General features: G+C 43.3%; 1 protein-coding gene across 1 annotated transcript in view; it reads right to left on the bottom strand.

The window, feature by feature from the left end:
* MYO15A (myosin XVA) overlaps positions 1–23,225 on the bottom strand; it is a 1,126,038-nt gene that overhangs the window by 862,427 nt on the left and 240,386 nt on the right. Inside the window, exon 14 of the mRNA XM_085631315.1 lies at positions 2,137–2,260. Within this exon, the coding sequence (XP_085487441.1) occupies positions 2,137–2,260 (124 nt within the window). The remainder of the gene's footprint in view (positions 1–2,136; positions 2,261–23,225) is intronic.

Below are 23,225 nucleotides of genomic sequence, written 5' to 3'. Positions count from 1 at the left end.
CTAGTTGCTCATTAGATCACTGTAGTAAAACTACTGCACCATGGAAGTCTGCTCCTGGTATTAAAAGTGCATGTTTCAGTCTGCATGTCAGAATTTTTTAATGAAATAGAAGAGGATTTGAGAAGTCACTCAAAATGTGCCCTCATTTTCTTTCTTCAGCATTAATCATAATTTCTATGGCAAAATGAACCTCCTCATTGTGTTCCTTTTTAAATTAAATGTTTTAAGTTTTACCAGTTTATTCCAATCAAGATGGCTTCTGGTGTGCCATACTTTTGTCATAATGAAGACAGTAAGCGCTCTAGTTGTTTTTAAGAACATTCTGGGACATTCTGTCATTGGGCTATACTTGGGCTACATCTGGGTGATATTTGGGCTACATTTGGGCTCTTTTGTCTCTGGTGGCCATCTTGGGAGACTTATTTGTTATGAAGTTTCCTAATTTCCTCATTTACTGCAGTCTCCTCAGTAGGAAATACTTTCAGTTTTTTACTTTGATTCCATCAAGAAGGCATTCAGATGTGTCACACATTTGCCATAAATTCAGAATGTTAGCACTCTTTTTGCTCATTAGATCACTGTAGTAAAGCTACTGCTCACCAGGGAAAACTGCTGCTGGTATTGAAAGTGCATGTTTCAGTCTGCATGTCAGAATTTTTTAATGAAATAAAAGAGGATTTGAGAAGTCACTCAAAATGTGCCCTAATTTTTCTTTCTGCAGCACTAATCATACTTTTTATGGAAAAATGAACCCCCTCATTTTGTTCCTTTTTAAATTAAATGTTTTAAGAGTTACCACTTTAATCCAAGCAAGATGGCTTCAAGTGTGCCATACGTTTATCATAAGTAGGACTGTTAGCGCTCTAGTAGTTCTTTGGAACACTCTGGGAAGCTGCAGTAGAACACAAAGGAATCAACTGACAGTCTCTGCCCTTGTTGGATGTACATGTTTTACTGAGAATGTCAGACTTCATTCTCACATGACTGAGAAAGATAATGTGAATTTACAGAAAATAAGCTCTCAGTTTAGCCTATAGATCACCTTCCAAACCTCTGTGGTAAAAGCATGAGAAAATATTTTTCTCTCAATCATGATATCCCAGCAGAAGGCTTTTTCACATGGTGAAATCACCTTAGAACATACCACAATTCCTAAAATGAGTATGGTACCATCAACAAATGATTTATAATGTAACTAAAGTCTTAAAACCTTCTATTAACTGCAATGCTTTTTAATGAGGTGCTATCATGTATATTGGTCCCAAGATGGCTGCCAACACTTCTTGGATGAAGTGCTGACAGCCAATCAGATCTCAGGATGAGATGTGTGGTTAGGCTCCGCCCACATATATATATGCTTTTAAATGCTATTTTCTCAGGAAATACTGAACAGATTTACACCAGACCTGCAAAAGGCACTTCCTTGACCTTATGGCTACCTCTCTGCCAAATTTCAAGTAATTCTGTTCAGCCGTTCGGGCTGTAGCTGTGTCTAAAGGTCCTATGGAAAAATGCATGGGGAAAACGCGTTTTGGGACCCCCCTTTTTTATCGGCCCCTGCTTGACGAATCCCCCCGAGACTTTCAGGGTAGGAGCGGAGCGTAGCGCCCCACCTATTTTGAAAAGTTCGCGAGGATTCGTCGACCGGCGCCAAAGTTATTCCAAATAGAATGTTGCGGATTTCCTATGGAAACAGGGTCCTAACTATAACTACCTACTGGCGACCGCCAGTAGGTAATATATATATATATATATATATATATATATATTTTTATTTATAATTTGCAACCAGCACTAACAGTAGTTTGAGCAAGGGTGTCAAATATAAGCCCAGGATGGCTGGATCCATATCAGATTTTCTGAATAATCACTAACCATTTAAATGTGTTTCGTTAGTTTAAGTGTATGTAAATATTTAGATAGCCTGAAAATCAGGAATTGGCCGGGCCGTCTTCTCGCACACCTAGGATAGAGACTCTGTCCCCAATGGAAACTCAGCCAGCTGCCTACCCCCACTTTATTCCTAAGCAAATTGGATCAGGGCACCTACAACTTCTTTCTTTTTACCGATGAACTGCCTTTAAGTGGCAGATACATTTGATGACACCCCTTATTTTCACAAACACCCATCCTTACCTCAAATCCATAGATATCCAGGATTGCAATGGACAAAGATGCTTCTTTGGGGAAAACCTGCTTGTTAATTCTATCGGTGAGCCAGCTGAAGAGGAGGGAGTACAGGATCTTGGCAATTGCATCTCTGGGGAAAAAATAAGAGTTGTATGTATGATGTTCTGAATGTGAACTTTACGTTTTACACATGACTGTGCCACGTGATACCATTCCATGTAATTACACAGCATCATGGCAGCAGGCTTGGGTAGAGAACTCCTGATAGGAAATATGGCAGGAAAGGCGAGGTGTTGAGGATATCAAACAGGGTAGTGAAATTGTGTTACTACAGACTATGACATCAAGGTAGTTGAACTGGGTGACAAAAGAGCTAGGAGTGGCTTGGTGTACATGAATGTTTGACCTGTCAGCCTTAGTGTGGTCTTTCACCAAACCCTTTGCCTACTTACCTCCCTTCTATTCTGTTGAAATTCAGTTCTTGTTGGCCTTAGGACTCTGTGCCCTTTACTCCAGCTGACGAGTGCTAAAGTGCTTGTGCTCACTCCCCTAAACATGGTTAAATTGGTTTACATCTGATTGGAATATTACATTTACTTATAAGCCCCTTGTAGAGTGGTATACCATATACTGAGGGCCTGTAAATTAAATCCTACTAGTGGGCCTGCAGCACATATTGTGTCATCCACTTAAGTAGCCACATAAAACATGTCCTAGGCCTACAATGTCAGCCTGAATGCAGTTTTAATCTGCCAATTCAACTTGGCAATATAACCCCTTTGTCAAGTCTTAAACTCCCCTTTTATTACATATATGTCACCCCTAAGGTAGCACCTAGGTACCCCTATAGAGCAGGGTGCCTTGTAATTAAAACGTTGAAAATGTACCTTTATGTTTTACATGTCCTGGTAGTGAAACACTCCAAAAATAGTTTTTCACTACTGTGAGGCCTATCTGTCCCATAGGATAACATTGGGATCCTTTATTACATTTAATAAGTGCTAACTTTTGATTTGGGACAGATACGCATTTCATGTTTGGTATCTATGAAATTATATTAAAAATACTCTCTAATGGTAAAGTCGGATTTTAAATGAATTTTTTGAAAATGCCACTTTCAGAAAGTTGTAGCTATAAAGAGGGGTGGGCCCTAATTCACACAGCTAGATTGGGCAGGTAAATACTATGATATCTAGCTGACGTTTGCGATGCTGCCAATTATTTAAACAGACTCACGCCAAAATCTTTAAGTATGTCGGTCTACATCATTTAATTATTCAATGATTTCAATTAATACTCTTTTGTAAGCTCACAAGACAGATTTGAACTGCACTTCACAATTAAATAACATCAAGACAAACTAACAAAAAACATCAAAACAATGTTTAAATGGCATATCAATGTAAACTGTTACCAGCCAAGAGAAACAAGGTAACCCACATTTCAATCAATTACAATTTTAGTGAAACAAGCTGGGGTTACCAGTCATTGGGGGTAAAACATTTGGCACAACAGAGCGATTGAACATTTTTAACACATTATTCCCCTTTGTTGCTATGCATATTTTTATGAAAAACTCTTCTCCTGGTGGTTAAGCGTGCCGACGTGTTTCGAATCCCACTATATTTACAGGAATTCTCTTCAGGGCTGTGACGATTCTGTTATTGAGTTTGCAAATCACTTCTTTGTGATTGTGAGTAACCCAATTTACACACGTTGCTGATCAATTGGCTTATATGGTCTTTGGTTGTAAAACAAGCTAGAATTTTCTGAACGGATAAATGTAGCATGTCGGTTGCTTTGAAAAAGATTCATGCAGCCAGTCTTTTAGACCATGCAGGTCTGTTAGTTCAGAGTGCATCATGTAAATGGTGAAGCCGTGTTGAGCGTTCCAATATTCTGAAAACGCGTGTTGATTTTTTCACAATACTCTTGTGCAGCCGTTAACCTAGTTTGTGCAGCTTCTGTGGGCAGTGCGGAGTTTAATTAGTTCATGAGCTATTGTTGTCAGTGGCTGCAAAGCCGTGAAATGCATTCGGATTTCTGAGGACGCGTTTCAATTTTTTATGAAAAATGCTTGTGCGCCGGTAAACAGATTCCTGCAGCTTCTGTCTGCCGTTTGGGGTTGTGTCAGCTCCATGTGAGTCACATGACCGGGTATACCTGAGCTAGACTTTGGGAAATCCTCCCAGACAGTCACACAATAGAGGGAATTAGGTGTATCTGAATAGGCCATCTGCTGGCAGGATGAGGGTGGAGCTGGGCACAGCCCAACTTGCAACTGAATAGGCTGTGCTTTGCCTTCACACAAAGGACTTGTCACTTCCACTTTGTCTCAGCAGCCAGCTTACAGCCACAGCGGGGGAGTCAGGAAATTTCAAGCACTTCAAAGAGAAAACTCTAGAAACGTCTCCCAACTTCAAAGTAGGCACCATGTATAAAAATAGGACCATCAGGCCCACTCTTCAGTTCACCTTCTGTACCTGTGGAAGGACTATCAAAGGACAGTCTGCTGCTGTGGCCTGCTGTGTACTCCACAAGACTGCACCTGGAAGGACTACTTTGCTGCCTCGAGCCTGCCTTGAACCATCTGAGGCCAGTCATGCAGTTTGACCACTGAATCGTCACCTGAACCCAGGGGTACCTGAGTGACTCCAAGGGCTAGTTTGCTGGCCTCCTGTTTAAAGCAACAGGGTCATAAAGGCTCCCATCATCTTGAAACCGCCACCTGAACCCAGCCTGAGGGAGTCCTAAACCCCCAAGTGCTGTCCCATCAGTCCTAGACCCTTGGTTGTAGTGCTAAAGGTGCCCAGATAGCCAAAATCCAAAACTTGGGAGGTAAGTATTATTTGGCTAAAAACTGCTCTGAAAGCCAAGGGAAGACTTGGACCAACCTGCTCATTGATCTGTTCAAGGTGCATAGCCGGTCGGCCTGACTTCACGGCTGCTCCCGCTACTTTCTTCTCTGCAGCAGCTATTCCTGTTCAGAGTCTCTTTGCCAAAGGGGTATCAGACTTCCTGGAACTGTCTTTGGCTACAGCTTCCTGCCTCCTCCCATTGGAGATTTTCAACTTCCATAAAAGTGACTAAGTCTGAACCTAGAAATCTTCACCGCAACTTTTTCTAGCAGCTCCTTGACGATGACGCACCCTTCTCGGACACCGACTGCAGCCGTGCCTTGCTGAACTTTACCTTCTCAGAACATCTTCCTTTGAAAAACTTCTAAGTCCGAAAGTAAGCGCTGGCTGTGCCCAATCCACCTCTTGTATCCGACCCACGCTCCATCACGGTCACCATATATTTTTTACTTTGACCCGGTCTCGAGCGACTAGATGTCTTCGGTTGGCGGGTTCATCTTTTAGGTGCTAGGTTTTACACAAAACTTTAAAAAATGCATAACTCTAGTTCTAATGATTGGATTTTTGGCATTCTCGTGTCAAATAATTTGTTAAAATGTACTCTATTTTTCTAAATTGGAGTGCGATGTTTCTTGTGCTGTTTTTGCACTCTATTACTGTTTGTGTGATACCCAGGGTTAAGCATAGGCAAAAATAGTGACTTTTTGTGGTTCACCCTGCCAAGGATTGTGGCTGTTGCTTGACAAGGACTCACACCCCAGTCAACCAATAACCCAATTTCTCACTTTGGTGGCAGTGGTGGGATCAGGACTTGTGTTTGAGCAATGCCATACAGTAATTTATGTCACACAAAACTCCCAGCTAAATAATGACACCAGACTTTACCTCTTTTTTTTAACCTTCCCAAATTTCTATTGGCTGTTTTCTCCATTTTCTAAATGTAAGTGCCCTACCTCCCGATTTGCACTATGGAGAGGGAGCTGTGCAGCTTTGACACACTCAGAAGGGCTGGCATGCCGAAACTCTGCAAACAGAAGGGGCTAAAGGAAGACAGGAAGGCTACTAAAATGGATCCCCTGGTAGCTCTCAAAGCCTTTGAGGAGGTGCAAAGATGCAAGTCTACTTTAAGAGATGATGAGGGTGATGATAATGAGGAGGGAGTATCACTATCAGAGGATGAGGAGATGGTGGACACAGTTTAGGGTCCTGACCCCAGAGGAGCTGGAGGTCAGGAAGGCACAGTTAGAGAGCTCACACTTCTGCTGGCCAAGTTGAAGCTAGAGGCAGAGAAGGAGAAGGCTGAGGCAGAGAGAGCCTTAGCTGAGAAGATATTGCATCTGGCTCATGAATTGTATCTGAGAATGCTGGGCATAAAAGTCAAACTAATAGAGTCCAGCAATGGTGGTGGCAGCATACCAGCAGTGTCCACTGGAGGGGGAGCCGGCATACTTCTCCAGGTGAGAGTTATATAAGCTTAGCATTAAACATGTTTCAGGATAGGATCAGTCAAGTTTTCGTAGGCTGCAGGTTCCTCAACAATCCTACTGAGAGCTTTGCTGTGCTCTTCCATATTCCAAATGCATCTATACACTGTCAAAGGGATGCATGTGGCTGCAGCACAGATCCTAAACTTACAACATGATCAGGGGCATAATGAAACCCCACTTTAGAAGCGTAAGTGGGGACTGCCAAAGGATTGGTAAATTGGGTCTTAATAAAACATTATTTATATATTGGCCATTTCTGTCTGCAGAGAAAATGCTCATAAATAACACTGTTAGAGAATGCCAAAACAGAGGAGTGTGGGTCATGGGCTGACATGCACATGGAAGGAAATAGAGCCACGGAAATTATGAAAATAGTAAAAAGCAGAGACTAACAAATAGAAAAAGTGAGCATGAGAAAAAAGATGGATAGATAGAAAGAGGAAAGAAAGAACTCTAGGAGAAAGAAGGGTGTTTGGATAGAATGAAGAACAAGTGAAAGGTAGGATGAAGGAGTAAAAGGGGTAAAAGAAAAATAGATGGAAGAGTGAAAGGATGAATAGAAGAGTGGAAGGATCAGTAGGTGACTGGGTTGATAGATGAGAAACGTACCAATTGGATAAATGGGTGAAAGGATGGAAAAAAAGAGTGAAAGGATGGATCAATAGATGGAAGCGTAGGTGATGGATGGAAAGGTCAAAGCATGGGGTATGAATATATGAGTGTAAAAAAAGATGGATTTATAAACTGATGGTAGGAGCATGAAGAGGTGATGGGAACTATTCTAAAGAGCGTCAGGTTTGCTCGCTTCATATGCTGGTGTCATTAGAGTTATGGTTCAAGTGGACAGAATTTATGTTTTCTGATTACTCTCTTAGCCCTAATCACATCCATATACAAGACTGTGACCAGATGGCTGGGCGCAGAAAAATAAATATTTTAATTACACTGTTTGGATGGATGATTGTGGGAGAGCAGCTGTGTAGCACATTAGGTGGCCAACACTCATAAGTAGGTTTAGTAACACTTTTGTCTTTAGTCATGCTGGCTCTCTTTGACCCCAAGACTTGGCTTGGTGGATTTAAAGGGAAGGACGCAATCACATGAATTGAAGCTGCCATGAAGACTTTGAGTCTTTCAAACAGTCATTTGGTGACAGAGATTAACAGGTCCACATTGGGGATGTCTCATAGTCAGAATACATGAGATGAAAAATATGAATCAATTACTACAGGTTCAGAGTCACTGGGTGCATGCATAAAGAACAAGCATTTTTACAAAAGCAGATGGTGTTGACTTTTGGACCTATTAGCTTTGTCAATGCCTTTTACCCATGCTGATTGTAAATGACACTTAGACAGATATAATTATATATATGGATGTATTGATTTGAATGCTTTTTTGAATTACAAGATCCTGACAGACAGCTAAGAAGAGACTTTAGCAAATCCCCTCCCCATAGGATTGTGAGAGAAGTAATCAACAATACCATCCCTCTCTACAAAGGCAATCTGTGACATCATGTAACAAATTACATATCTGTACGATTTAATACAGATGCCCTTAAATTTCTATTGACTTTAATATATACTTTTCACAGTCAAAATGTCAGGCCAAATGCCTTTATCGTAACTTTTCATACTCCACGGACTTGCGAGAGGATACAGTGGACTTCTCAAAGTCCTTCTGAATAAATCAGCGATATAAAAATTGAAGTGATAAAAAAATTAGTGGAACAATATAAAGAAAAGGATAAAAGCTATTTACGAACGGATTATTTCCTCACTCGACCAAGTTGGCACTAAATCCACAAAACATGCGGATTCAGTTCACATTAGAGGAGCCTGTATAAACAAAACAGGTTCAAGAGGATTCGGTCTTGCCTACTATTTAATTAGAGCCTTGATAAAGCCCAGGGGGCGAAACGTACGTCGGCTGCTGCTGTTCTGCGTTTCTTGAAAAGTGAAAATAAAACTAACGGAAGGACCTGATTTAAGATTGTGCCTGGCTCTTAATTGAAAGGACACTTGATTATTGGCTCAACTGGATCATTTTGTGTGGGAGAAAAGGAAACAATTTCCTCTCTCTTGTTGCTTTTCGCTATTATTTCTTGACTTCTGTATTGGATTAGAGACATAATGATTGGGTGTGCTCTGGTGTCTTATGGTTTAATTCTTTTGGCATAATGTTTCAAAATAAGCAGAACTGACCTATGGTATCAGACAAAACATTTCTAGCGCACTAAACAGGCCTATAGCTTGTCGCCATAACCTTCTCAGGTCTACAGCTTTGACAATAAGATTTTCCCCAAGGTAACCATGAGACACCAAGTCATAAAATTAGATGGGTATACAAAACTACACTTGGCTAAGCAAACCAAACTCTCCTGAGATGATCTAACAATGATTCTCACAGAGCAGACTTGCTATAGCAATGGTTTGTTACACTGGATGACCAACATCAAAACCATTGCCTATCACGGTAGTCTGTGCGATTCCATGTAACAAAATACCTATCTGTAGGCTTTAATATTGAGTAATAACAATCCACACTTAAATGCCTACTGACTTCAACATATGCTTTTCACAATAAATACATCAGGTCTAGTGCCTTTATTATAACATTTCATAATATATAGATCAGGCATATAGCCATGATCATTGGCTTGCCACCATTACCAACTCAATCTTGATGCATTGAGGATCAACTTTGTCACAAAAAGTGAAACACAAGCAGTCTTTTTAGTGGAAGCACACAACTTCAGTCCAATCTAATCCTGGCCTCAGGGAAACTAACATGTGGATGACGTTTAAGCTACTCTCTTAGTAGGACTCTGAAAGCCTATTTTTGTTGATCACATAAGGGCAGGCAACAGTTGTGCTGTCAGACCAGACCTAATAATGCATAGCTTAATTTAGACCTGGGCTCCCAAACACAAAACTGCACTCTGAAGTATAAAGTTAATGACTGCCCTCCCGCATCTGTGCTGCTGTCAGAGGAAAGCAATCTCTGTAAATTATCTAGGTATCTACGACACTTTTATATGTTATGTTATGCTATGTGTATTTGTAGAGTGTACTATCACCCAAGAGGGTATCCTAGTGCTCAGCAGGTGTGAGAGCCTCACCTTAAAGGACGGGGAGGGGGTTAATCAAAGAGCCAAGTCTTCTACTTGTTGTGGAACTCAAGAAGCAAGGAGGAGGCTCTGATGTGAAGGAGGAGTTTGTTCCAACCTTTAGGAGCGATGTAAAAGAAGACTCAACCTCTGGCTATGTTTCTGTGTATGAGTGGGAAGTGTGTAAGCAGATGTCCTGCTGAGCAGAGGTGTCTGGATGACAAGTGGAAGGAAATGCAACTGTTGAGGTAGGCTGGGGCTATGTTGCGCAGTGCTTTGAATGTGTGGGTGAGGGGTTTGAATTGAGCATGTTTGTGTATTTGAAGCCAGTGGAGCTCACTAAAGTGCGGTGTGATGTGTGTCCTGCATGGAAGGTTGAGGATGAGTCTGGTTGCTGTATTCTGGATGGGCATTCTGAGTTGCTTCATGATCTCGGAGGAGAGGGAGCTCCCATAGTCCAGCCTGATGGTAACAAGGGAGTGGTTGATGGTTTTCTGGTCTTGCTTAGGAGCCATTTGAAGATATTCAGCATCTTCATGAAGAGGAAGCAGGATGTTGTGACAGCGTTGACTTGTGGGGACATGTCCAGTTTATTGTCAATGATGATCTCAAGGTTTCTGGCATGAAGGCTGTGGGTGGATGTTTGTTCGAGGTCAGCCGATCACCAGGTGGAGTCCAAGGTGAGGTGTTTCTTCTGAAGATCACTACTTCTGTCGTGCTGGTGTTAAGCTTGAAACTGTGATATTTCATTCAGGCAAAGACTGGTCAGGCAGGTGGTGAACTTGCTTCTTGTTCTGGGTTTTCTATCCAAGAGGGACAGTATGAGTTGCGTACAGCTGGCATTGGAGATGATATTAATGTCATGTGCACAGATGACGTAGGCCAGTGGAGTCATGAATGTGTAGAAGAGGGGAACATCCTTCACCTCACAGTCACTACCACGACCTGCCTTTACAATGCAGTCACTATTCCAACTGCGATGTTACCATGCGTTCTTTTACCACACAAGTCGTTACAACAACTTGTGCATTGTTGGACCGGTGTTGGATTTTGAGTCCAACATCTTCCCTATTGTTGCGTACACTGGAGTTGGAATAGTAAATGATACTATTCCATAGTCCAGTGCCGCTTAAGGCAAGTAGTTGTAATGACTTGCGTGGTAAAGGAACGCATGTTAATGTTGCAGTCAGGGTAGTGACTGCTTTGTAAAGGCATGCATGGTAACTACATGTATGATTATGTCATACAACTGTTGAAGAGGGTATGGGTGAGGGATGTGCCTTGAGATAGTTCAGAGATGAGTTTTTGGGCTTCTGAGGTGTATGGCGCTAGCATTACAATGCCATGTGTGTGCACCTGAAAGTTCAAGCTCAGGCAGCTGCTTAAAAAAACAAAATATCAAAGCGGTCTGGAGGGCAAGCACTTTTTTTGTGGAAGCACACAACTTCTGCCCAATCAAAACATGTACTCCTGTCTACCAAAATGTGCGCGAAGCTAAAGTCCATCTCCTGGTAGTGCCTCTTAAAGCGTTTTTTAGGTTGATCACCTATTATCTTTTGACAGCTGCTCTATCGAGCTAGACAAAAAAGGGACCATGTCAGTGGGTGAAGGAGGGGAAACGCACCACACCAGGGAGAGAGGAACATGGAAAGCCAGGGGAGAAGCATATGAGGGCGAGAACTACATAGGCGTGGAGGGTAAGAACGTTTCAGGAGGACAAGCACATCAGAGAGGGAAACACAAGAGACTGAGCAACACAGGGGTGGATGAGGCTTCGTATGGAAAATACATGCACTCTCATGACATGCTCAACCAAAAATTAAAAAAGAGTTCCCTAAAAGTGAGAAGTGGAGGAATACAGGGCAGCCAACCAAACATATGGTAAAGAGGGCAAAGTCCAGGGCAGCGACAAACACTAGAAGAGGTAGCCAAGCCTAGAATAAAAAGCAAGCATATGACAATAAAAAGCAAGCATATGACAATAAAATCAACCAATGGTAAGCAATGGGCAGGCTGTAAACCCACAGTAGGTTCACAATAGGTCTTACAAAGGGAGTGTAGATTTCTCAATGCCTTAACTGTTGCCAGCTTCTCTGCCAGGAAAGCCACAGGTCAGAGCTAGCTCTGTGGGAATGATGATGAGTACAGCATTGGGACCTGCTTCACTGTTATCACTTTCATTTTCCAAACATAGACCCGTAAAGTGGGTTCTGTCACTGTAAAAATCAAAATGAATGCCCTCATGCACTGGTAGTTTTCTACTAGTAGGGGGGGAGATTTTCAGATTTTCTTTCTGCCCCAAACCACCAGGAACTAAATGAAGGTCACATAGGAAAAAGAATGCTGGCAAACATAGCGTCAGAGGGAGAGTCATACAAACGCGGTGACCAAGGCCCCTGGAGTTTGAAGTTTCCATTTTTTTTTCTTGACGCAGAAGGAACCTCTCGCCAGTGGACATGAAGAAAAGCTCTGCATTCTCTCGGCCTGGTAACAAGATACATATCTGTGTGTCATCAGCCAACAGAGTCTACTACAGATGATGCTTCCGGTGACATGACTAGGAGGGCATTTGATAATAATGAACAAAAGGGCAATAGAGCTGAAGTCTTAAACACCCTAAGGTGGATTTGCCCTCAAAGAGCACAGAGTAAGCCAGGATCATGGATTTCTGCTGCAACAACCCGTAATTGTGTTAAAAGGCACTTGGAGGTCCAAGACTACATGGTCACAGAACTGTCCCATATTCACTAACCACTGGTTGCAATGATTATTTGCAACATACAGAGAAGCTGCCTCTATATCAGTGGGGGAAAGTCTGAATGAATGGTACAGTAAGATGCTGTTGGCTCGAAGCTGGCAGAGACACCAAAGCAGATAGGCAGACACATTGGATGAGCAGGTATATGGACTTTAGTCTGTGTTAATGATCTTAACTGACATTTTGTCACCTACACTGCAGTGCTTAATTAAACAGCGCTGCAGCTGTAGGTGGCAAAATACCCGTCGGCACAATGGAGAGAGAAGCCTGGGCGGGGGAGCACTCGCCCATAAAAAAAATGCAATTACTGCAGGGCAAACACCGTCGTCCAGAGTGTGTTTATGTTTGTCCCACAGGTGAACTTCTTGGCTATTTAGGTCCTGCTGAGTGCAGTTAAACAGAGTTAGTATCTAGTACTAGCAAGCACCACCTATAAGAGAGGTAGGTGTCTACTTTCATCCCTCTTGAGGGTCTCAATGACTTTACTATGAACAAATCACTGGACACATTCTAGAGACTGGAGAACAGGTTATGCAGAGTGCTGATGTAAGCTAGTATAGAACTTGTAAAGGGTAAACCTATATTTAAATCCTTGACAAGATGGGTGCTGCATAACAGCCATTGAACACAAAGCAAAAAGATCTTAAAGGTGATGCATGTGGGTAGTTGGAGGCATTTGAGTTCTTGGAGTGATCCTGGGACATGATCTATCATAGCGTGATGATAGTTCAGTATTCAACAATATATAAGGCTCAAGGAGGACCACCTGTGCAATGGACTGGGGTCCATTCATGCATCAAAGCTCAACGTAAAGGCAGTGTCGTGCCCAGCAGTTTGGGTAAAAAAACCCCAGACAGGGTTATATTTTGTGAGGAGACACATTTTGAGACTGACACTTTCTGATTCAGGCGGAGATATTGATGCCTTGCTTCAGCTAGAGAATCATCGATACGTTTGGAGGCTTCCACTGTTAAAGGTTCAATACTGCACGCAGTTTCCAAGTATAGCACTGCAACAACCCCTTTATGTAAGTTGCTGAGGAAATAGCAACTAAATAAAAGGAAGTAGACCTCATACTGCCATTAGGCATTTGTCATCTTCCTGCGGCCCAATTTCTGGCTCTACTTTGTGGGTCAAGAAATGCCGAAGATATGGGTTTTGGGATGAAGCAGTGATAGATATTTGATGAGGAGAGAAACCAATCCATTACATAGCGGAGTAGTTAAGTTTACCTAAGAGGAACACATCAGAGAACGTGATGGAGGCATACACGGCAAGCCCAAGTTCAACATGAAGGGAACCCATAGGACAGGCAAGAATTAGAGAGGTGCAGATGGTCTCTCCCAGGCTTGAGACCCTAATGTAGTCTTATCAGTGCACTGGGTCCTGTAGAAGAAGAGAGGGCTAGGCTTGTACAAGTAAGTGTGGAATGTCTGGCACAACCACAAGTACACAAACATGAGTACAGCGACAGTGACTTATGAATGTTTACCAGGAGCTACATTTAAATACCACTGACAGGAAACCATTTATGTGATCCGGCAAATTTGTCTGACAAATTTAAATACCACTGAAACAAACTGTTTACATAGTCAGGCATCTGAGGACTGTATCCCAAGGCTCAATACCATGTTTTACACACCTCGTATCAATGAATCCATTTATATCTCACCCTCTCCTATTGAAATAAAAAATATATATTTTCTCAATGCTTTCCTTCTCACACTAATTTGCACTTATGGCACAAAAAGAACATAAAACGTGTTACTGGAAACATGAAGTACTACAATCAATTAATCAGGGTTGATAAAACGCAACTACTCACCCACGAGGGTCTCAAGGTGATGGGGGGTGGGAGGGTCTCCTTTGAGTGCTGGGTTCATCCGAAGAGCCATGTCTTGAGGTCCTTCCTGAACTGAAGTAGTGTAGGGACTTGCCGGAGGTGGAGGGGGAGGTCGTTCCAGGCCTTGGCTGCGAGGTAGGAGAAGGACTTTCCTCCTGTTCTGGTCTTGTAGATGCGTGGAATGGTGGCCAGAGAGTGGTCAGCTGATCGGAGTTGTCTCTTCGGTGCGTGGAAGGAGAGGCGGTATGCTGGTCCAATGTTGTGGAGGGCCTTGTATGCGTGAGTGAGGAGCTTGAAGGTTATTCTTCTTTCGATCGGGAGACAGTGGAGATCACGGAGGTGTTTGGTGATGTGGTTGTGATGGGGGATGTCTAGGATCACTCTGGCTGCTGCGTTCTGGACGGTCTGGAGTTTGCAAAGTAGTTTCTTGTTGATTCCCGTGTAGAGGACGTGACCATAGTCCAGTTTGCTACTGATAAGGGCGTGCATGACTGTTTTTCTGGACTCGGATGGGATCCATTTGAATGTTTTTCAGAGTATGCAGAGGCTGTTGAAACAGGCCGAGGATACGGCTTAGAGGATACAATGCCTCAATGAGGCACAACACTGCAACATAGGGAGGAAGATTCCATGTCCAATTCGCCAACATTTAAAACAATAAATGTGGAAAACATAGCAAGGTATAAAATCAGATATTTTGGCAACCTAGATCAGTATTTGTCAGAAGCAAAAAGAGGGGGCCGTCACTTGTGCCTCAAATATTGCTCGAATGGTCATCATAAAGACAGATAGCCACCATTTTCTTTTTTTTTTTTTTTTTTTTTTTGAAAAACCTTTATTGACGTTTCAATCATTTACACGTATGGGCCTACAACCCCCCGGGGCCGGCCGCTAAGTAATCAGAACAATAAAAGCAAATGTAAACACAGGCGGCACCTCGGAGAGCAAAGTCTTCAATCCAATATAGTCCGGCCAATGAGCCGCGCAGGTAGGACACCAGGAGAGAAAGGGTTTTTCATTTTATGATAAAACAAAAACAGTAGGATCAGGTGCCAAACAATTTCCCAACAGCGATAAGGGGCAAGGATAAGAGACGTAAGCAATAAGCAGCAATACATTGAATCAATGGCGCAGACACGGGAAATTACGGATGGGGAGAAATATCAAAGACAGTTGCGCCTACAGGCCCCCGTACCTAAAGCCCAGCGAACCCCCCGGAAACTGTGGCACACATGAAGAGCCAACGATTCACAATAAGAGAGGTGTACCGCGCTGATCCCAGAAAAAGGAAAACAAGAAGAAACAGAGAAGAAAAAGGAGGCCATGGAAAAAGAGATAAAGACTAAAGAGTCCCCTCCCCCATCCCCCCACCCTGCACCTCTGCGAATGAGTATGGCCCCACCCCCCAGCAGTGTGCCTGTCGCCCTGGAACTAGACCCGAAATATAGAAGAAACAGGGAAAAAAGGAGTAAGAAAGAACCCCACCAGACGGGGGGGCGGAGAGAATATAATAAACTGGAGGAGGGCCTTCAAAACATACCCCCGGCTTCTCCCTCCCGCACGGTGAAGTCTCCCCACAGCAAACAATTAGCAGCACCAAGTCGATCATATCAAAAAAGGGGGGGGAAATGGGGAGCATTATGCACCAACTATGCGAATAACCATGAGAGCACGCAACCATGAGTCCGCCTGTCTACTAGGTGACCACCCCCGAAGGATCAGCCTCAGCCTTGACCACTCTTTGCGATTCTGCCCATGCCTGCCCCTCGACCCAGCACCATGTCCGATGTCCCAAGGTACAGGAGTGTCCAAAAACAACCGGGAAGCGACGCACACAGGTGGGGTGGAAGTCTCTGAGTACCAGCACAGACCGCATCATGGAGGGGCGTCTTTTCCAGTGCTGCCCCAGGATCTGCACTGCACACAAGGTCCAGACAGGCTGAATCAGCCAAAGGAGACACACGTTGGTGGAATTGTCCCTGGGTCGCCGGAGACCGTGCACGGGACAAGGCCACCATCTTCCACTCAGGTCCAATACCTCCGGAACAGATCAAGCCCACAGTTAGCCGACCACACGGTAGCATACTGTCCGGAGTGTCCGGCTGTGCACTAATCGCGGGGGGGGCCGCAACATCTTCCTCCTGTGTGCAGTGTGGGAAGCCACTGTGTACCTGTGGACCAGCATGCCGCCACTGTCCCAACGCTGATGCCACACCATCTAGCTTCCTCCCCAGGACCCCGGCGCCATGAGCCAAGGAGTAATGAAGGGCACCAAGGGCCTCCAGGAGGTTGCCGTACCCCAGAGCAGCTCTCTCCGATCGCTCTGCCACACTCCCAAAAGTCACACACCCCCAGTCCCGCCGCGACCCAGCGGACAGGATGGTAGGCTGCATAGCAACAAAATGGCCGCTGGGAAGGCCCGACTCGTATTGGGGCCAGGACCCCGGGACCAACGCCTCAAGGTCCACGTCGCTGAAGACAGGGATCCTGGGGCAGGCACAAATTCAGCCGTTGCGCGGTCACAGGCAACAGTTGTCTCCGCCACGGACCAGCTCCCGGGAAAAGCCGGGAGCAGCCCGCAAGGATCAGGGCGAGCTAGGGACGGCGTCCGGGCAGCTCACCGTCAAAGGCAGGGGCAAACACCACAGAATCCGAGAATTGCACCCCCGGGCATGTCCTCGGTCCGCAACGCTCAGCAGGGGGGAGCGACTACAGCAAAATGCAGGCCGAGGGCAGCACCACTCCGGCGGACCGACTCCACCCAGTCACCACAGGCCGCTGTTGTTAAACTGCCACCCGGCCAAGGCGTCCACTCGAGGTCCCGGCTCCGGGGCCGCACGGGCCGCAAAGTTCAACCGCTGATTTCTCCGGCGGTACGGCAGTCAGAAACCTCGGAGTCACACGATCGGTTGCCACTTTCGTTTACAAACACGATCTCGTAGCGCAGAATAAGGATCTCATGCAGGATATCCGTGCGGGATGCGGAGGTTCACGGAGCCGGGAATCTACGCTGCCGTCCCGGTCGCCATCTTGGCTCCTCGGATAGCCACCATTTTCAAGCCATTTGTGTTATGAAGACTTACGAAGATTTCAATGAAAAAATGGGTACTGACAAATACGTCATTATAGTTAAAAAACATTCACTAATCAGATAACAATAGAATCGCACAAGGAACAGTGAGTCAGCAAAAAATTGCCTCTGGCCGTGAATGAATAAGAAAAGTCTCTGACTATAAAATAAAAAGCCATTAAAAAAGCAAAACAAAACATCCATACAAAGCTGTAGAGCTTGCTTAACTTAAAGGTACAACAAACGGTGATTCAAGGGCCTATTTGCTTGCATGTATGTAACAGTCATAGGCATTAAGTCATCAGTGCTACGCAAATATCTTGGAAAAATGTTTATCGGAGTGCAGATATGCCTATCTGACCATTACCTAACACTGCTTTTCCTACACACATCAGCAGTGGAAAGGGTAATGAATAAGCAACACTAAACACACACAGCTTCTCACCCAACACTTTCATGGAATGGGGGAAAACAGACTGCACTCAGATTATGCCCCGAGTACGGAGACTCTCCCAAGACTGAGGGACCTCCACAACGAGTGCAGAGACTCTTTGTGAATCAGGCCCTAAGTGTCTTGCCTTGAAAGATGATGAATTTAAACCTCAACAAAAGTGGATTGCGTTTAAAGAAATTTCAACAATGGATACAATGCTAGCATGATAACTATGCAATGATAAAAAAGCATACATGAATGTTCTGTGAACTCGTGTTTTTTACTGTTGCACTATAGGATTGTAGGTGCAAGTATACCATCAGAAAGGTCCCAGGGGCATATTTACAAGAACTGATGCATCAGATTTATTGCGTCAGCTGCAAATGCCCTAACAATGTCATGGATGTGCTGTATTTATCATACAGTGCTTCAAAGCAGAAGGATTAACAGATGTCAGAAATTCTGACGCACGTTTTGGCGCTAAATTGACGCATTGCTGGATCTGGTCGTAAGAATGATGCAACTCCAGCAATGCATCAGAATACAGAAGAGAGTCCTATGTTGAAAGCCCTGCATCAATCCTTATGCCTGGTTTGAAAAGGCATAGGGATTTTGATGGAGTCAAGTCGTAGAGTGAAGCAGTGAAAAGTTGTAGATTTCACCTTGTCTGTTCTTTGTGGCTGTTAAAGTAGGAACGCCTATTTTGTATACATTATATCTGGTGCAGGTATAATGTGGCGCAGGCCTCTACAAACTGACATATTGGGCCCAATGCATCATTTTGTAAATATGAAGCAGTGGGGAGCAGTGATTGCGCCGCTGCTGAATCACAAAAAATGTCGCAATGGGTGGGCTAACTCCTTGTAAATATGCCCCCCAATGGCATATGGACCATAGTTGCAATTACTAAAGCTAAGGCAGAGTTAATGGATTCTGCTGAGTGGTGCAGCACCTGAGACAAGACAGTTAAAGACGGTAGCAGTCACTGCTGGGAATGGACACTTGGAGAGCTGATACTGGAAGGCTCAGGGATGAAGATGGCCACTCTTGGAAAGCTACATCAAGCATGTGTGGTAAGGAAGGCCTCTGTTAGGATGTTCAGTGATCATTTCGTTAATAAAGAATGCTAACTTAATGGATGCTGAGATTCACTTCAGAGCCACCAGGTAAAAAAATACGCATATGTCTTTTTCTTTTTTTTCTTCTTTTTTTATTGATTGTTTCAGAATGTCATGGCAAATTCATCAACAGATAATACATTCAAGCTTTTATAATATCTTTACAAATTATCAGAGAGACAACAAAAGAGAAAAAGGAATGTCATGTGATTACATATTACAATTCCTGAAAACTGACAGCAAGGCCAAAAGAGAAGAGAGAGCAGTAAGAGAAGAGAGAGACAGAAAGAAAAAAAGAAAAGCAGAAGAGAAGACTATAAATAAGCTTTTCCCAGCTTCTACACAAGGTTGTCTTATCCTATTTTACTCTATCTATCTAGTAATAGGAGCCCATATTTTTGCCCCAATTCTCGTCTCCTACGCCCTCTCAACCGATATACTGAGGATTCAATATTATATATAGCTAATATCCTGGACCGCCAATTAATAAACGTGGGAGCATCGGGGCTGATCCACTGGGAAGTTATACATAATCGCACAATAGCCTGGGCTATAAATACAAATCCGATCTTAAACTTTGTCAGAAAATTTCCCTCCATATTACATTCTATATCCAAAATGATTAGATCTGATGTCATTGTTACCGGAATGCCTAAGATCGAGTTATGAAAGGATTCGATGTCCTGTAAGAATTGAACTAAACTAGGGCAAGCCTAGAACATGTGTATGGAATCAGCAGCCCATGTCCCACATCTGCTACATGAGCTACCCCGTGAACTCCCCCATTTAGATACCTTTGCAGGAGTATAGTACAAATCAAAAACAGACATATAATGTTGGGTCCTCAGACTTCCTGTTATAAAAATCTGATTAGCTAATTCCAGTGAACCCTCTACATTTACCCCTTCCTTCCCAAACTTTCTCTCCCACTTAGCATTCTGGAATCTTATATCATCAGGAAGAGCTTCCAATAGTAGTTGGTAGATTTTCCTAATCCGATATCTGCTTCATATTGTTTCCACCAGAGCAATTTTCTCCAGATTGACATTCAACCCTTGCATAGTTTTACCCAGAAAGCTCAGAATCTGCAAAAACTTGAAAAAATCTCTTCTAGAGAGCCCAAACTTCTCTTGTAAAAGTGTAAATGAGACTATTTGACCTTCGCTACATACATGCCCCAAAGCATTAATTCCTACTTCCCCCATCCAAAAGTGATTTGGTCTTGGAAAATTGACGGTAGAAGGCCACATGCCGAGAATGGGGTATATGCATTTATATTTGAAATCTTAAGTCTACGTCGTATCTGTTTCTAAATCAAATAGGCTGACTGAATTATTTTAAATTTGGTCTTTTTGTAGTAGCTGGGTTCTAATATCTTAACTAAGCATTGTCCCAGAGTGCTATTTCATATATGGTTGGTCTAGCTGCTACCGAAATTTCCTCCTTAGCCCCTACCACAAGTATCCCTATATGTTGCAGGAGTGCTGCCCAGTGATACAAGAGAAGACTGGGTACACCCCATCCCCCCCCTCAATCTTGGAAGAATCATCCATTTGACTGCTCCTCTAGATCTGTGATACCCCCATAAAAATCTAAAACATACAGTTTCTGCTTTTGCTATGCAAAATTTAGAAAATTCCAGAGGTATGGTTCGGAACAAATATACGAATTTTGGAAAGATCGACATTTTAATGACATTACTTCGTCCATGCAATGAGAGATGTAAGTGATCTAATCTCTCCAGTGTCTTATTGACAGTATCGATCACCGACAGAATATTTAATTCCGGTATACGATCAACTGCTGCTGTGATCTTAACCCCCAGATAGGTTGCTTCTGAAACAGTTGGGATATCTACCGGGAACAGGGTATCCGAATGCAAAACCTGGGTCTTGTCAATATTTAATTTGTACCCTAAGACAGTCCCAAATTGTTCTGCCAAGTCCTTCACTACTGGGAGAGCTGATCTTATATAGCTAGTAAGTATCGCAATGTCATCGGCATATGCCAATGACATATTCAGTATTGTTGACCTTCACTGATTTAATATTCATGTTCGCATCTAATTTATTAAGAAAAGGATCGATGTATTTCGAGAATAGCAACGGAGAACAGGGGCACCCCTGCCTAGTGCCTCTGCTTATGCCAAATGATTTCGATTCTTGTCCAGATATACGAATTCGAGCTTCAGGTAATATATAAAGTGCCTGTACTGCTTGAACAAATTCAATGCACAGTCCCTTCCATTGCAGGACAAACCACAGAAATCCCAGGAGTCCCTGTCGAATGCTTTCTCTGCGTCCAACAGGATCATCCAGAGTGGTGACTTCATGGCCTGAGCCCAGTCAAGAAGGGCGATAACACGTCTAACATGATCCGTTGTATCCCGACCAGGGATAAACCCATGTTGGCGAATAGACACCAAGGGAGTGATGATCTTTCCCAGCCTAGAGAAAATAATTTTTGAGTAGATCTTGCTGTCAGTACTAATAAGCGATATAGGTCTATATGATGATGGGCTTAGTTCTGGTTTGTCTTTTAAAAAAATATTAATATGGTAGTCTTCCGCCAAGCTCAGGCGTCTGACCCTTTTGGGCTAATTGAAATAAAGACACAAGCTCAGTCCGAAGTGCTTGCCGGAATGTCCTAAAAAATTCTAAAGGTATCCCGTCAGGGCCCACAGCCTTACCGGCAGCTAATGAGATTACAGCATTTTCGATCTCTTCCCATGTGATCGGAGCTGCGAGAATCTCATTTTGTTCAGATGTAACCTTCGTTGTTTCCTGATCACTGAAAAATTCCTCTAAAGATTCCACGGTCACATCAACTTCTGCAGTATATAGTTGCCGGTAAAAGTTCTGGAATACATCCAAAACTCCTGCTGGAGAATCCTGGATCTGATCAAATTGATCTTTGATCCTACTGATTCTAATCGACACTCCCCTCTGTTGTATACGCTTAGCCAAAACCCTTACCGTATTTTCCCCAAGTTCATATATATCAGCCCTGTGCTGTATATATTTAATGGCAAGTTCTTCCCCAAAATGTTGATGTATGCTAGCTTTCGTAACCGCTATGAGCTGTTGACACTCATCTGTTTTTTGATCCTCCCCTATTTTCCTCATGAGCTCAACCTCAGCCATACTGAGCTGTTCAACCCACCCTCTGATCTTTTCCTGTACCATCCTCTGTCGATGTATAGAAAAGCTAAGGGTCTCGCCCCATACAGCCGCTTTAAAAACATCCCACACTATAATTTCAGAGGCGGTGCCTCTATTTATATTAAAGAATTCCATAATCCATTTAGCCATATGCACACAATATGGCTGATGAAGTAGCAGTTTCCTTTCAAAAGTCCATATCCTCTGGGGTTTTAGAAAGCCACTTAACGGAAGTTCCACTACTAACGTATTGTGGTCTGAAATTATTCTAGGGGAGAGCTCGATACTAACTTTCTCAGCAGTTTGATGTGACATAAAAAAATAGTCCAGACGGACTAATTTGTTATGGGGAGCCGAATAGAAGGTGAATCCTGGATCCCCCTGCCTATGCCAAACATCAGCCAGTCCATGTTCCCTGACTAGTCCCTGTAAAGCCTTGAAGGTCCTAACCTTTCTTCCCTGATACGGGGGATTACTAAAAAGATTAAAATTACTATCTAAATGGATAATAAAATCACCGTTAAGGATTAGCGGATATGGCCATAAGGCCAATTCTATACTTAAGTAATTCAAGACTTCTAGGTCATAGAGATTCGACCATACAATGAACACATTGAGAACGGGGTTCCATTGATTAAAGCTTCTAGAATCACCCATCAACCCAATTTATCCTCCTTAGTGCGTTTACATATTATAGCTCCACGCTTTGCTAAGATAGCAACCCCCCGTGTTGTAGTGCCTGGACCAGTACTTGCCAATAAGTCAAGGCTCAAGTCCTTCAACCAACCCCGTTTACTCCAGGGTATGTGGGTTTCTTGCAGACATAAGACATCAATCTGCATGTATCATATGAGCTTGGCCAATAAGCCTCTTCTTTTTCTGTCATTAAGACCACAAATATTTAAGGAGCAGATACACATTTTGCCCTTTTTATCCATCATCCATATGAAATGCAAACTCTTTACCAAGACTCGCCAAATAATACAACAGTTCAAATAAACTTGACAAGAAACACTGTTATATGCTTTCATTTTTACATTGAAACAAATGCCATGACAATACATGTAAAACGACAATTGTGCACCCCCCCAGCAACCCTAGTCCCCCGTGCCCCCCCTTCCCCCAACCCTTCACCCTGGAGCCAATGGAAAAAGGAATACTGAAGCCTTCAATTCCCATATCCTTCTATCCCCTACATTGATAACATAAATTAGTTTGCCCCTGAGACACCACCTTCAATTTAGCAGGATTGAGC

The sequence above is a fragment of the Triturus cristatus genome, chromosome 10, assembly GCF_964204655.1.
Source record: "Triturus cristatus chromosome 10, aTriCri1.1, whole genome shotgun sequence".
NCBI classification, from domain to species: Eukaryota; Metazoa; Chordata; class Amphibia; order Caudata; family Salamandridae; genus Triturus; species Triturus cristatus.
The sequence above is the reverse complement of the archived record's forward strand: the minus strand, read 5'-3'. Positions and strand labels throughout refer to the sequence as shown.